General features: G+C 43.8%; 1 protein-coding gene across 11 annotated transcripts in view; it reads right to left on the bottom strand.

Moving 5' to 3' along the window:
• The window catches only part of CADPS (calcium dependent secretion activator), a 434,736-nt gene that overhangs the window by 59,406 nt on the left and 358,540 nt on the right, over nt 1–16,790 (bottom strand). For all 11 annotated transcript variants that reach the window (XM_081160526.1, XM_081160532.1, XM_081160524.1 and 8 more), the window contains 2 exons: nt 9,623–9,697; nt 8,663–8,746 (listed from right to left, as the gene is read on the bottom strand). In XM_081160526.1, the coding sequence (XP_081016652.1) occupies nt 8,663–8,746; nt 9,623–9,697 (159 nt within the window). The remainder of the gene's footprint in view (nt 1–8,662; nt 8,747–9,622; nt 9,698–16,790) is intronic.

Below are 16,790 nucleotides of genomic sequence, written 5' to 3'. Positions count from 1 at the left end.
CCTGCTGCCCGTGACAACTTGTCCTTTACCGTCAGCCTAGATAATCTGCACAGAGGGGTGTTTTCACTTCTTTCCCCTCTCATCTCAGATAGAGTGGGGAAAACAAACGAATGGGCGAGATAGGTCTGGGTTCTGTGACTGACGAGCTGCTCAAGCCATTTCCCTTCTCTGGTCTCAGTTTACACAACCGCGAGACGGGCGGTGAGAACGCATCTCAGCTTCGCAAACTCCCGGCATCAATGCCACTTCCGATTTCGGCTATTGCCCATATGCCATCTATCCTGTATTTACTAATTTACTTAGGATTCTTCTTTAAATTGGCTCAATTATAAAATAATTATAAAAGGTAACTAACTATATCACTACCATAAATGGAAATCAGTATCACTCTCAATAAGAGAAGGTAAAAATAAATACAATATAAAGCAAATGAAGTTATTACGTTCCAGGTAGACAAGGGTGCTGAGCCCTAGGCCTGCTCTCTCCCTCTCTTTCTGTTCACATGAAGATGTGACAGTTTAAAGAAGTGTGAGACACAGATAAGCACTCAAGAGAAACTTTCTTTCAAATATAAGGGCAAGAATGAAAATAAAGGGAATCACCCTCTCACACTGTAACTGGAGTTACTTAATGCTGAGTTTTTGTAGCATCTGACATCTTCTCAAGTACCATGTGGTACAAGTCCTCTGCTTGGAAAACACTCAGTGATCTGCTAATAAAAAGGTTCTGGAGAGGAAAGGAAAGGGGGAGAAGAGGGGAAGAAACTTCCTCCCTGGTTGATGGTGTTTGTCTACTCCAGTGGTACAAATAGTCCATTTCGAGCTCCCAATGCGACATCACTAAATGGGGAGGTGAAGAGATGTGGGGAGCTGGCTCTCAGCAGTGGGGCAGAGGTGAGCGGACTCCAGAACATCACTGAAAATACTGGGCCACAACATCTCCAGTCACTTCTCCTACATGCACTCTAGAGAGTAGCTTCCAGGTAACAGCGACAGGCCTTCTTTCTTTTTTTTTATATCTTTCCATATCTACAACTCTAGCTCAATAATGTACATATAGGAGTCATTTGAAACATGGTCACTGACTAAGTAGCTGATTCTTATACTCAGGACTTGGTGACATAACCATGGCAATAACCACAATAGTAACAATATCTAACAAGCACTGAATGCCTACCCTATCCCAGATATATAACATTTTCTCATTTAACTCTAACAGTACCACATACTATAGGTCGTATTATTATTCTCGTTTTATAGGTCAGTAAACTGAGGTCAGGGGTTGATCGATCTGTCCAAAATTATACTCCAGTAAGGGGCAGAATTGAACAAACAAGTACATTGAGATAAATCTGATTCAATCCAAAATAGGCTTGGAGAGTGAGTTATTCAATTCTGGTTAAGCAAATCTTTTGATTAATAGTGAGGTGATCTAAAGAGCACGTATGACTGAAAAGTTCTTGAAGAATTATAATAAAACACTAAATGCTAAAAATACACTAAACTTCATGGAAGATATCTTTGATGAATCTAATTTTTGAATGTAAGAATGTGCTGAAATAGAAGTTATGAAAGAGTTTTGGTTGGTCCTGCTATGGATAAAAATTTGGGCTGCTCAGGAGAAATGATTGCTGTGCTAAGGACAGAACAAGTGAGGAAATTGCTGGTTAAAAGCACTAGGGTCATTTAAACCTTCTTACAGGTTTAAGTTGAAGGTAAGGTTAAAATGACTATTTATGGGCCACCCACAGCATGTCAGGTACCATGCAGGGCCTACTGCTCACTTTATTTCTAATTGTCCCATCGGCTGGCTGAAGTAGCATTGGCATTCCCACTCTACAGATGAAGAAACCGAGGCTCACAAACGGTCAACTACTCACCCACATCTGTTAGTCTGGGCTTCACAGTCACATCTCTCCCTCTAACTTTCTGGTGATGAGCTCACTGCATGGGGCTCAGAGGTCAGGTCCAACTCTCTAACTTTTAATTTCAGAACAATTATTTCCTATGTGAAGCACATACATGTTCATTGGGTACTTCTTCCATACCTGACATTTCTGTGACCTGGTTGCTTGCACCTCACAGCCTGAAGAAAATACTGTGTTTATCTTACACTCACTTTGAATGATAGTCATCTAACTACCAAAGAATATGAAGGGAAATGGTTAACTTTGGATGCTTGTTTTTTTTTCTTCTGACAAGCTTCTGAAGGGTTGCTTCGGACAGCAGGTATGTTAATTGTCAACTGAGTTTTCAAGGCAGAACTTGGAAATGAGAATGATGTCTTACTAGGTGACAAAATTATCTGTCACAGACCCCAAAGTGGATGTCAAGTTCCAAAGCACTGGGGAGTGAGTGGCTGATGGAAGAAGTTGCTGGGATCAGTGCTTTATAGTCTGGAATGTTTCAGGGCACAGCGTTTTATTGGTCCATGTGAACAAACTACATTAGACAAAATAAGCCTTGCCTTCCAGTGGTGGCTCAAGGCTTCCAAATCAGAGGACCGCAGACCAACACCGACTCGGGACAGGTGGCCGGCCTCTCCGCGCCTCTCTTAACTCCCCAGCTGACTCAGTCTTGATAAAGCCCTAAATTCCATCAGTGGGCAAGCTCCTCTGTGGCCAGTCTCCTCACTAGCCCTTTAACCCCTTCCCTGTCATATTCTTATGTTCACTTTGAATGACAATCATCTACCTACCAAAGAATACAGACCTGACCTTTCTCCAGCTGACAGTGAACATTGTCCAGTGCTCAGAATGTACTAGGCCTTCCCCTTTTTCTCGAGTCTTTGTGCCTTGGAATCTCCTTTATTCTTTTCACCGGGTGAAATCTTACTACCCCTTAGATCTCAGCTCAAATGTGATGTCCTTCGTGGCTTCCCAGATGAGGCTGGGTCCCTTTCAGACATGGTCCCATTGCACTGGCTCCTATAACCATGCTTGGAAACTGCTTGTTGAGAACAGATCTCCCTCATGGGCATATACAATAAGAGGCGCTGTCCCTCTTACCCGCTGCTAAGCCCCAGTGCCCAGCACAAAAGAGGCACTCAGTAGACACGTGTTGAATGACAAATCAACATGAAACCACAGATTATCAAGAAATCACCAAGGGCGTGAGGAATTCTGAATGTCTTTTCCTTCGGTTGTATTGCCAAAGTGATTAGCTAGTGGGTAAATTATTCATAAAAGAATTTTTCTGATAAGGTGTGAAAAATGATGAATCTTTCCCTTAGGAATGATATCAGTCAGTGTCCTGGAAGATTCACCAATTGACTTCATTTACGGGCATCTGTGCTTCTATGCGAATAATATTCTGGCGACAATACAGGAGTAAATCTAAGGTGGAGGCTTAGTAGCTGTGTGACTTTGGATAACTTATTCAACTTCCCTCATCTGTAAAATGGGGATAAAAATTGTATCCATTGCTTAGGGTGAATGGGAGGATCAGATGAGAAAGTAAATCACTTAGCACACTGCCTGGCACATAGTATGCGTTCAATGAACGTCAGCTATGACTACCATGGGTGGCACCTCCACCCTGAGATGCAGAGGCCAACCGACTTGAATCTCATGAATCATCTGGATGATGTTCCCCTCTGAGGGTGGCCCAAGACCTGACTGTCTGCACCACCATCACCAGCTCACACTGTAAACAGCCATCTCTCCCATGCTGGCTACTCCCCAAAGCCAAAGAGATAACACTAACAACCTACTGCGAACACTCATCCCACAGTAAAATCTGAACTGCTTCCTGACCAGAATGTTCTGTAGACAGAAGTGAGTTTCCTTGATCCAGTCTGGCTTCGACCAGGGTGGCAGTCTTGTTCTGTGGTGTGACATGAAGATGTCTGCACAAAAGCAGCCCAGGCTGCTGGCGGACCTGTGCTAGCCCAGCCCTTCGTGGATTCCAGCTAGAAGCGTGTCTGCTTTGTTTCATTTCTAAGTGGCAAAACAAAATGCTGGGAAAAGGAAAAAAGCATGAACGAGGTAAGTTGAGACCTAGCAGGTTGGACATATAATGGGGTTTGGGTCCCTGACAACCCTAAAGTGGACTTTCTTGCTTGTCCTGGGGGCGTCCATGTTACATTGTGACCATCTCCAATGGATTTGGTGGATGGGGGGGCGGATCTCGGGTGAACTCCAGGGGGCGTCAGAGGAATTGACGTAATTGTTCTGGTGCCGGGGTGGGGTGGGCTCCTCCCACAACTTCACTCCTCCTTGGAGGTTCCAGAGTTCCGAGGAAGGGCGGATGCTGGTGGAGCTGGAGGGCTTAACCTCTCTGAGCCCCAGTTTTATCATCTGTGGGAGAGTGTTCTGGAGTGGCATTGTTCAGGGGATGCACTAAGAAAAATCTATTTAAAGCATTTAGCCCTGTGCCAGGCACTTAGCAAGTGCTTAAAGAGTAGGAGCGGTAGTTCTCATAGCTATTTTAGACTTCGGAATTCATCTAATACAACTGGCGTCACAGGACACCAAAGGGAATGAAGAGCCAAGCCTTGGTCTCCTGTTCCAGGTCATATAGCTCCCTGGTGAGGGCAGAGCTGGGTCTCCTGGGTGTCCCCACTCTGGGCTTCTTACTGTACCTCACTGACTCCCAGGACTCATCCAGCTCAGCTGAGCTCCTCAGGACATCACAGTTCTCTGGCCTTCCACCTTGGCCCACTGCTAACATCTACTCTATCCCTAAACCCTGTTTCTGTGACCTCCAAAATATCCTGCCTTCCTGCCCCCCAGCCACTGCAGTTGTTCTGTCCAGAAGATTCTGCCTCCTCTTTGCCCATGGCTGGTCCCTTGAAGTTTCAGCTCAGAGAGCCCGTCCACAACCATCCTCACTGCAGCGAAGCCATCCACTACCTCCGTCTCTTTCTCCAGCTCTTTCCTGTCAGCACCTCCCCCATTCTATAATTTTCTTTCCTTTTTAATTGTCAGTCTCCTTTCCTGAGTGTAAGCTCCCAGAGGACAGAGAACACCAGTCCCTATTACCTAGCACAAAACACGACGCATAGGTGCTCAGTCAATACATATATGTTGGGTGGGTGAGCACATGAATGAACGAACGAAGGGCACGAACGAGTGGATTCCAGAACCAGCGCATTTGTTATCGCCTGGATGGACCCAAGGAAAGGATTTAACTTGCTGGGAGAGGGACCTGGGCACCTGCCTGGCCTCCTTGGCCTCCGAGAAGAACAGCGTGAAGCTACCTACAAGCAGGGACTCTTGCAAGCAGGCGACCCACACAAAAGCACATCTTGCAGGCAGGGGAAATGGGCGGATAGTTGCTAATTGCGACTTCCAGCCGGGCTGATCTTTCCGAAGTTCCCCAGGCGCCTGCCTCCATAAATCCCGGGCGCCGCCGCTGCTGAGGCTGGGGGGGCGGGAGGGGCGCCGCGCCCGGGCGCGGGGCTGGCACCGGAGCCACAGCCCCTCCCCGCGCCTCCCCCCAGCTCCTCTCCAAGAGAGGAAGCAATGCAGATGGAGCCGAGAAATAAATATTCCTGCCTGCTCCGTGCCGCTGCAGACGTTTTCCAAAATGTCTGGCTTGGACCATGAAATCGAGCCCGCCCAGGAAAGGAGGCGCTCAGCGGGAGAAAGAGGGGGAAAGGGTGGCATATTTGTCGATACTTGTCAGCTTTCTGGGGGGCAGAGCACATGGCTCATACTTGGCAGCCCTGCTGAGGTGGGGACGGGGTAAGTGCGCAGTAATACTTGAAGAATGGAATCAGAAATGGGAGGGAGCTAAGGCAGCCCTGCCAGGGCGGCAGCCCTCTCTCCCAGCCTTTGTCCCGCGCCCGGGACTCCTGGTTCTCTCACTGGGACGGCAGGGCTCTTTCCACAGGCCTGCCTCCTCGCCACCCTGCACCTGCACTCCCCTCCCCTCCAGGGTAATCCTGGAGACCGGTCTGCAGGAAGTCTCTAGAGGCCCTTTCAGATTTGGGCAGGAGCTCAGAAGCCACTCCTGCCACCTCCAAGCGCAGCCAGCCCGTGGCCGCCAACGCTGGGATACCATCAGAAGATGAGAGCGCAGGCTGCAAATGATAAGTGGGTGCTTTTGGCCTGGGGGTGGCCAAGTGTGGGGGAGAAGTATCACTAAGGAAGGGAAGTTACAGGCCCAGCAACAGGCACAGAAGTGTCGTGCAGCGGTGGGGACTTCACTAGGCATGCTGTGTGGCTGCAAAATGTCTCAGAAAAGGGAGATGAGAGGGTGACAATTCCAGCTGAAAACTCCTACGTGAGTTCTGCTAGGTCTTCTTTGTTTCAAATGCTCCCGTTAGACTCTCCCCGGTACCATGCCCTTGATCTCGCTGCCACAGGACCACCTTTTACTGGTCCTCTTGGTAAGTCAGTAATTCTGGTGGGGCCCTGGGTGGACTGAATTCCGCTCAGGAAAGTGCAGAGGAGCTTTCCTGGTTCAAGTCCGGGGTAGTAAAAACAGTTGCTCAAAATGAAGACTCAAAGAAAGTGACATCTTTTGTGGGTGTCAGGGGAACATTTTCCAGAAATGTTGCATTTAATTCTGCCTCTTTTCACCATTTCTATGACTTCACCGAGGAATGAAAGATTATCTAATATATTTCCCACTCATGTGCCCTGAATCCTTCTTCATGCATCTTCCCCACTCATTTGCCCATCTGCCTTCTAGTGCCAGGCAAGTGCCAGCTGAATCCCACTCTCTTCAGGAAGCTGTTCAGTGGCAGCGGGAAGCTGGCAGAAGACCTGGGTTCCTGTCCCCACTCTGCCCATTGCTGTGTGACCTTAGAAAAATCACTCCCCCTCTCTGGGCCTTGGTTTCTTTGTTTGTCAAAGGAGTGGGTTGGATAGGTTTTCTTTCTGCTGGGACACATTATGGGAGGTTCTACAGAGTGAAATCAGATACAATTCCTTTTGTCAGCACCCTCTCCCACCCCGTCTTTGCCAATAAATGCCAGGGACTTTCTGTGATTGAGTTCAATCCTTATACCTGGGAAGGTCAGAGGTGCATATCAAAGCAAGTTGGGCATGAAGATATGTGGATGCCATCCAGAATTGTTTTAAATGTTTTCTGTCCACATTTCCTTTAATTCCCAGGAAATCTAAAGTATGAGTTAGAGAAAGACCAAAGAAGGGCGTGTTTGGAAAGAACTTGTGTGCATGTATGTTTGCATTATACAACAAACATATTAGGTATCTTTTATTGATAATAGCTGCTATTTATTGAGGCCTACTATGTGCTAGGACTATGCTAAGCTCTTTCACTTACATTATTATCCTCAAAGAAGCTCATTATGGAAGATATTATTTACTCCCCACTTCCACACAACATTGGTAGTCGACTGCAATTAACACACACACACACACACACACACACACACACACACACACACACACAGCAAAAAGATACAACAGCATACCTCCCTAAAACCAAAACCCAAACTACAACAAAACTCAGAGAGGATGAGGCTCAGAGAGGCTGAGACACCTACTCAAGATCAAACAGCTGGTTAATATTGGTAATGGGATTTGAATCCAATTTTGTTGGATTCCAAAGACGGTGATGTGCTACCCCCTACCCTGTGCTGGGCCTTGTCTTGGCATTCAGTGCCCTTTTAGGAGAGTCTTCATAAAGTAAGGCTATTTTAAAGACCCAAAGATAGTGGGTCCTAAACTGCCTTTCCTATGGTATTGTCAGAGGAAAACAGCCGGTCCCAGAGCCAGGAAGACCCCTGCTATCAGAAATGACAAGAAAGCAAACAGCGGCAGTGCCTGCCTAGCACAGGGAAGGAGGGAGAACCGGGCCCTGGGGCAGTCCACTTACAGCAACCATCTTCATTTACCTACAGAGAATTAGGCTGGCTTCTTCCCACCACCTAACTAACTTCTATGGCCTTGCCCAATTCTAGCACAGAATTAGAGCCTCGCAGAATAGTACAGACTTGATCATCTGTGCCAGAGGTTGTAAACTCAGGTGTCCCCAAGCCCAGGCAGGTCTGTGAATGAGCAAAACAGCTCAGAGGGGGCTCCAGGAAACTGGTAAGCCCATATCTGCACTGTGGAGACCACCACGACTCAACTCCAGCAGACTGCTCTGTGCCCACGGGCAGGCCTTTATAAAGCTGCTGACCATCCGCTTTGTAAAGGAAGTCCCGGAACACAGACTTCTTTGTGAATTATCCTGAGTTTTAAATGTGGGCAACTCATTCAGTTAAGAAAAGCATACCCATGCAGCAACGACCAAAGAAAACATATTTACAAACATATTTATCTATCTGACCCGCAGGTCTCCCTTTGCAACCTCTAAAATTAATTCACAGAGGAGGAAATGGTAGCTCAGAAACGTGAAGTGCTTTGCCTAAGAGCTAAGGTGCGCTCAGTCGGGCAACTCTCTTGGGATACAAACATATAGAGACATATGTGTGTGCATGCAGATACATACACATATACTGTATATTCACAAATGAAATAGAAATGGCTTTGGATTGCCGGCTGCTGTGAAATGTCCTGCTCACTCTGCCGGTGTTGTTACTATATACCGATGACTGCAATTAACACACATACACAGACCGAAACCAAATGCCACAACAGCACCCTCCCCTGTGTCAGCTCCTTGACAGCTATCAGCTCCTTTTACCCACTTGAATTATCCCATATTTCCTTAACAAAAAAGACCACGAAAACCTCTTTACTTACGGTAAATGACAAGAAGGAAGAAAACAAGGTCCCTTCGTCATATCTGGATAATTTTGCCAACACTCCTTCCAAGATGGTAACGAACTAGTAAAACAGCGAAAGAGAAAACAAGATTATTATTTCAGAGTAGAACTGCTCCCAGGCCAGAGCAGCGGTTCCAGACCCGCACGAGCCCCTGCGCGCCCCCGGCCCCGTTATCGGCGCGCAGCCTGTGGGGGAGGAGCGGCTGCCTCTATGCAGACATATCTGACTTATTTGGCTTCCTCTTCATTATTATGTGATTGCAAATAGAGAGTGTTACAGAAGTGCAAAGTGACAAAATATTATTCAGTTGCATATCGCACGCGATAATATTAAATGCACTTTTCAAAATCCCAAACTGCGCGAAGCCGTCTTTACGTCGCATATTAGCACTACATTGAATCCAATCTATTTTTATTTGTATTTTATCAGTAATTTGGGGGAAACAGAAGTTTAGCACTGGCAAATATAAATGTCTTCCCATTCAACATTACTTAGTTAAAATTCTATAATTCATGAGGGTGACTGAAATAGCTTTATCTGACTTTTTATGTTTTATTATGACTCTCGCTGCATGTGAAACTAGAGAAAGGGGGTTTTCGTGATGGCAGAATTCCTTATTACCATTTAACTTTCTGTATTTAAGAATCTAACTTTGTCAATGCTGAAAAACAAAACAAACACTTTCCAAATAACCTAGTGCAGTGTTTGGGGGCAAATTCTTATTAAGTTAACATATGCCACTTCATCGCCCCATCTTTACACAGCTCGCAGTCATCAGGAAAATCATCCGGAGCAGAGGCTGGGTGACGTACAGTCCTGTTTCCTGAGAAATATAGGTGCCCAGCTCAACTTTTCAACGTGCTACATTTTAATGGGGATACAGACATAATAAAGCGATGTTCACAACGAGACATTTCACCTGGAACTGAAGGTTACCTTTGCAACCAAGAGTGTTATCATTTCTTTAACAGTTTCTTCAATTAGTTCATCTATTTTTGAGTGGTACTGATGCTAAAGAACACAGAAAGACAAAGATTAGCATGTTTGGGAGGTGATGGCATTGCATCTGTCAGTAATTTTTAGATAACGCAATTTATAAATAAAGCCTGGCCTGCCGACCTGGTTCATTTCCACAATCCCAGAAGCAGCCGTAAGATTCTGACTCCACATCTTGGACAGGAAAAATCCAAAGCGCTTAAAAAATTACCGGGTGCATTGTTCCTTGTCCAAAGCTTTCAGTTGCTTTGATATGTGTAGAGACGTACACACATTTACAAATAGCTCACACGGATGTCTTAACAGCCAAGCAGCGTGTTGATCTGGGCCTTACAAAGCACGATACCACAATAATTTAATTCAGGGGACGAAAAATTCTCCGGAAAACTGCTGGGGAATGTGGCTTAGGGAGTAGCATCCTTCCAAAGGGAGTTTGACCAATACACTGTGAATGATTCTGCAAAAACTGTTCTAAGGCGATTTTGGGTTAATGCCTCAGAGCCCCCAGTTCCTTCTCAGGGCGCTGACTCGGTGCCCGGGCAGTGTCTCTTTCTGAACCCCGGTAGCTGCCGCTCATTTTCTCCATCACGGGAAAGGAGACCGAGGCTTAGAGCCTTGAGATTGCTACTAAGTTTTTCAATTTCTCTAACTGCTGCTGTCGGTTATTAAATTTAAATAGTAACGCAAAAACAAACCCCACACAAACAAAAATCTGCTGCACATGCCAGGAGAAAAGAAAAGCGATTTCAACAGAAAACACTGGGTGCCAGCTCCCTGACATTTATTAGATCACTTCAGTACCCGCTGAATTACTCCACATTTCCTTAATGGGAAATAACAATGCCAAACACTGCTGTCTGGAAGGAAGGATGCGCTTACCCACTCTCTAGCAAACTTCGGAGGGGTGAGAAATTAGAAAATGAAACAAAGGAACAGTGCAAATAAAAATTAGAACAAAAGAACACGAGAAAAAAAATTAAACAAACCGTCCAGAAAGCTATGAAAATATATGGAAATAATAAGCCATATTAATGTGGTTTGATACTCTGATAACTGGCAATCAGAACTATTGGAAGTGAGCAAAGGGATGTGAATTAGGTTAATTCCTTTAAAGTCACAGTGGAATTTTGTTTGTAACGGAAAGACCTAGATAAAGTCCCAGTGCAAAGCTGGTTAGTTATGTTGCCTGAGAAAATATAGTTCAGTTTCTTCATCTGTAAAAAACCAGAAACTACTACCACCTAGGACCGATGAAGGAGGGGAGAAGCCAGTACGAATTACTGATTTTATAATGGGAATGAGGCAAACCCTATATAAAGATATTTAGCAGGTCTGTTTTATTATTACTATTCTCTATCTATGATCTATCTATCTATCTATCTATCTATCTATCTATCTATCTATCTATCATCTATCTATCTATCTATCTATCTATCTATCTATCTATCATCTATCATCTATCTATCAATCATCTATCTATCATCTATCTATCTATCTATCATCTATCTATCTATCTATCTATCTATCTATCTATCTATCTATCTATCTATCTATCTATCTATCTATCATCTATCTATCTATCTATCCATCTATCTATCATCTATCAATCATCTACATTCACCCGAGGGTATGTTCTTACTGATTTCAGAGAGGGTGAGAGAGAGAGAGAGTGAGAAACATCAATGTGAGAGAGAAACATCAACTGACATCCATTGGTTGCCTCAGGTACATGCCCCAGCTGGGGGTTGAACCCACAACCTAGGTATGTGCCCTGACTGGGAATTGAACCCTTAAGCCCAGAATGTTTTTGGTGCACAGGGCGATGTTCCAATCAGCTGAGCCACCCGGCCAGGGCTATTAAAAACCCAGGGCCAAGTCCTCGCCTGGCAGCCCTGCTCTCTTTTGAAGAGCTAGTGAGGGTCTAGGTGTGGACACATTTTGTCAACTTATAATTGCAACTCCAATATTATTTGTTGAAGTTCATGAAGTGGAAGACAAGCGTAGGGAGAGATGGTCTTACTGCCCAGTCATTTCATTTTAGTTTCCTTTTAGTCGATTAGAAAAAAATAAGAAAGCAAATGGCCCATGTCGCACAGCTCTGACAAACAGAACCCGCGGGGCTCTGCTGCTAACTTCATGAAAGACTTCACTGGGCAGTGGCATAAACCTGAAGCTAAGCGCAAAAGCTATCTGCAGAGCTCTGTGCTAGAAACACAGAAAGACGTCAGAGCAGAGGAATTCAGGAATATTGACCCCGCTCCAACTTCATTTCAGGCCCTGAGATAAGATTCAGAATCACACGCTCGCTTTCCCTCGCGTGGCTGCCTCCTTCTCCTGGGTTCTCTGTGGATCGCTATAAAGAAATCACATTTGTTAAATCATTTATGATATTTAACTAATTCAGAAAAGCTAGTTGTAGGCAAAAATAACCCAATATGAAATATTAAATACGGGGTTTCTAAACAAGCAAACAAAATCATTGAGAATAGAAACTTCCTCTCAAAAACCTTGGCTGAAATGGCAAATAGAGCCAAGAGCACGCGTTCCCGAGCATCACGCAGGGAAGTTCAGGCAAGGTTCGTCCTGCGGAGTTAACAAGGGCTTTCTGGAAGACCCACAAGCTTTCTTTTCAGAAGTGGGGGAATCTTAAACCTTTTCATTCTCTAAGGAATCCTGATGAAAGTATCTGGAGAATCGATTTATGGGGACCTCTCCTTGCTCTCAATTTCCCCCGCCACATGTGGCCCTGACTTCTCTAGGTGCTCCCAATGCCTCTCCCTTTCACTCTATATGAGTATTTCATCTCCACTCTGTCTACATTTCGTCTATTCTGCTTATAAAAAGGTGTTTTCATATGATTATTCTTACTTCCAGAGGAAACTTGAGTACGTCATCTCCATTAGCCTATTTCCTCGTGTCCTCAGCAGGGCTAGAATTATCCCTGTTGTGAATATAGAAATCTTCACAAAGTAATGAAAAAATGCATAGGCCCTTGGGTTAGAAACTTAGAAGTGCTATATGGCAATGTATATATTTCTCTAAATTCATCTAAAATCTCTATACTTTGTTGTATGTCAATGATAATCTCAATTAAGTAAAACCCACTTTGGAGAGATAGGGTAATATCTACTCTGCTTATCACGTAGCAAAGTAGTGTTTATCAAAGTAGCCTCCATTCCTATACAAGTAATTACCAAATACATGGATTGGTTTTACCACATTCTCCCAAACTTGCTTTTCTGGAGCAATAATAAACTTGCTTTTCTGGAGCAATAGTGAGAGTAATTGCTCCATACAGACCTGAAGCTCCGACAAGGAGTATAAATACTACTGGGGCATCGTTTAATTACCATCCTTCTTCCCAACTAGATTATTTTGCTATAAAAAATTTTGCAGTCAGATGAAATAGCCGATTTGGGGACAAAGAGGTTCTGTTACCTATTTTTGTATTTTTTCAGTCTCTCCACCTTGTAGAGACTTAATAATGATGATGACGATGATAATAATAATAATAATAATAATAATAATAATAATAATAATACTCAGTTGTATTCTGGGGCCCTAGGTCATAATGATAGCAAAGGAACTACTAATCCTCAATGGCATGGGAAGTTTGGGGAGTTCACTTTTGCTTCTAATGAGCTAAGTTGCTGCAAATTCACAATCATGCCGTGAAAATCATTTCACTTGACTTCCTGTGCTGCACATTTTGCCTTGTCATGGAACAGATTGTGTGTATGTTGTCTTTCTGTTAAGACCATCTGACCTTGGAAATGAGATGAAAACACACTAGACCAAGTGAGAAAGTATTTAATATACAATTTCCTCCCTATTGGTGCTTTGCAAATTTTAATGAAAAAATAAATATTTAAGATGGAGAAGTATGGTTGACAAATGTTTCAACAGCTGCCTTCAGATGATACTTTACCTAGTGATGAAATTTAGGAAGTGACATTAAATTGGAAAATACTGCATCACCTGGCCAGTATCTAGTCCAAAACACCTTGAGGGCACTGGAATCCAAGTGGAAGCAAGTATCTGATAACTAGATCTATAATATGAGTTTAATATCAAATACAAAGTGAAAACGCCAAAAAAAATTAGACTTTTATCTATTCTTCCAATTTAGGATGTGTCTGGTCAGCATCCTTGGCCAATCTCATTTCAATTATTCAGTTTTACTTTGGAGGTGAGTATCCCCATTCTAGAAAATGGGAAGAGTGGATGAGAGCCATTTGCATTAGATCCCTACTGAGGTTCCACTCAAGGTCACAGCCACAGAGCAAGGTACCTCAGAGCACTTGTTATTTCTCATCATATATTTCCAAACGGGGTCTTTAGTTTGGCCTAACAATTCCACAGGTCCCCCAAAATTGTATAGTAAAATTATGTGAAAGTATTTTTTCCTGGGAAATGGCACCATAAGTCTCATCAGATTTTCAGCTGGGGTCTATGACAATAATACCCCCCCCCCAAACTACTCTCCCCAAATCCTAGTTTAAAAAGAAAAGAGTTAAGACCAGAGAGACTTGGTTTGTTTGAAAGAATTCTTTAGCTGTCTGACCAGGAAATGTGGCCACAACCAAGTCAATCTGAAGAGGGATGGGAAAAGCTAAGGGCAAAGGGAGGCCAGTCCTTGTATAACAATGGACACCTCAAGAAACTCCAACGAGTGAGTTATAAAGCATAAACAAAGTTTTGTGCTTTAAAGAATTACTACTGAAAAAGTGAAAAAGACAACCTACACAATGCGAGAAGATAGTTGCAAATCATATATATAATAGTACAACCCAATTTTAAAAATAAGCGAAGAATTTGAATAGAGATTTCTTCAAAGAAGATATATGAATGGCCAACAAGCACATGAAAAGATGGTCAACATCGCTGCAAATCAAAACCACAATGAGATACCACTAGGATGGCTATAATTTTAAAAAGACAGATAAAAAGTATTGGCTAAGATGTGGAGAAACAAGATTCCTCATGCATTGCTGATGGGACTATAAAATGGGGCAGCCACTTTGGAAAACAGCTTGGCAGTTCCTCAAAAAGTATATATGTATGTGACCCAGCAATTTCACTCCTAGATACATATTCAAGAGAGTTGAAAGCATAGGTCCACATGAAAACTTGTACACAAATGTTCATGGCAGCATTACTCATAGTAGTTAAAAAGTGAAAACAATTCAGGTGCCCATCAACTGATTAACTGATTAAATATGGCAGATCCATATAAAAGAATATTATTTAGCTATAAAAGGGAATGAAGTACCGGTACATGTAACAACATGTATAAATCTTAAAAACATTATGGCAGGAGAAAGAAGTCACAAAAGGCCACATATTAGAATATTGCATTTACATGGAATGCTCAAATAGGCAAGTCCTTATTAATAGAAAGTAGAGTGGTGGTGACCTGGGGCTGGGGAGGGAGGCAGGGTTGGGGAATTATACTAATGGGTCTGGGTTTCTTTCCAGGGTGATAAAAATGTCCTACAATGGATTGTGGTGGTGGTTGCACAACTTTGTGAATATACTAAACACTATGAATTTTATACTTTAAAAGACTGAATTTTACGGTATGTGAAGCACCAAAGGGAGTAAAATTCAGGAGGGATAGGATTCTGGAAATCACCCACGATCCTTAGAGATCATCAAAACAGGGCTTTTACAGTGGCCTCTGCGAGGCCTAAGAGATTGTTCCGTCACCCAGACAAGTGGGTGGGTGAGTGATACCCCCACTTCGTCCAGAAATCTTATTTGTTTCCTATGCTGGCCTTTTTGGTAAGGTCTCAAGAACTGATTCTGTAGCTAAAACAGCCTGAATAAAACTAGAATAGTGCTATCATTTTACAGATGAAGAAACCGAGGCCCAAAGAGGCCAAGTGACTTGACCAGCTCTGCTGTGCGGCACAGCAGGGCCAGACCCCCAACCTAAGGCTCCCTCGGGGCGTGGTCCTTCCTGCCTGAGCGCTTCTCCTTACCTCACGTTTGGATACCGAGCCTGCAGACCAGTGATATTACGGTGTGGACTCTGAAGCAGTATCCTCAGGGAATTTGTTAGAAATACAAACTCCTGGACCACGCCCCAGACCTATCAGAAAGTCTTTGGGCGAGGCCCAGCAATCTGGGTTTGAGAAGCTCTCTAGACAGGTCTGACGCACACTGAGGCTTGAGACCTACTGCTCCAGGTCCCTCACCTGCAGCAAATGGAACCGGGAAAGAAAACTCTTTGCATTTGACCCAGTGCCTAGAACATAAGCCCCGGGAAAGGTCCCCAACCAGGAAACCAGTCAGGGGCAGAGGCTCTCAAAAGTGGCCGAGGGAGCTGATCTGGAGGGGAAAGGCTGAAGATGACCTGGCCAGGCAGAGACTACCACCAACCCACATTTAAAAATGGAAGGTGCTGAAAGAGAAAATAAATAACAAATAAGAGCAAATATAATTTAGTAAAAATTCTGAGCATGTAGGGCTGGTATCGAAAGATCTGATTTAGGAGCAATTTATGCCAATTGGCAACAACATGAGAGTTGCCAGAAATGTTTCTGAATTAATTCTAAATTGGTATATGAATATCGAGCTGGCTTAAGGCCATCGGAGAAAAATGATCACGATGGTCTTTAATCAAGCCCAAGTTGCTGTTTCTTTCTCCTTTACATTTTAAATACCACTTTGGAACTGGAAACTTAGCAAAGGACTAAACTTTTGGTCAGGGAAGATTCACAATCAGGCTCAGGAAAATGAAAGTCTGTGATTTCTTGAAAATTCAGAACCTGCTGCTGGGGACTGGGTGCTTCAATATTATATATCCTGGAAGATGCTTGGTGCAAAAAAGAGAGCTCTCCTGCCTGCCATCCAGATGTTCAAAGTGATAAAATGCACTTCAAATGTGAAAATGACTTGCATTCTGGCAAACATCTGTTGGAGATACCAGCCTAATAAATAAGATCATCAAACATCATCGGACTTAAAGGAACTTACGGCCACACCAACTCCAGCCAAGAATCACTTCCAAGTGACTGGCATGCACATTAGCACAAGCCTTAGACATTTACTTAACAAACAGACACCAAACATTCATCTGTGGCTTAATCTACAAATGTCAGAG

Source organism: Miniopterus schreibersii, assembly GCF_964146895.1.
Source record: "Miniopterus schreibersii genome assembly, chromosome: 15".
NCBI lineage: Eukaryota > Metazoa > Chordata > Mammalia > Chiroptera > Miniopteridae > Miniopterus > Miniopterus schreibersii.
Note: the sequence above shows the minus strand (reverse complement) of the source record. Positions and strands in the feature narration are given on the sequence as shown.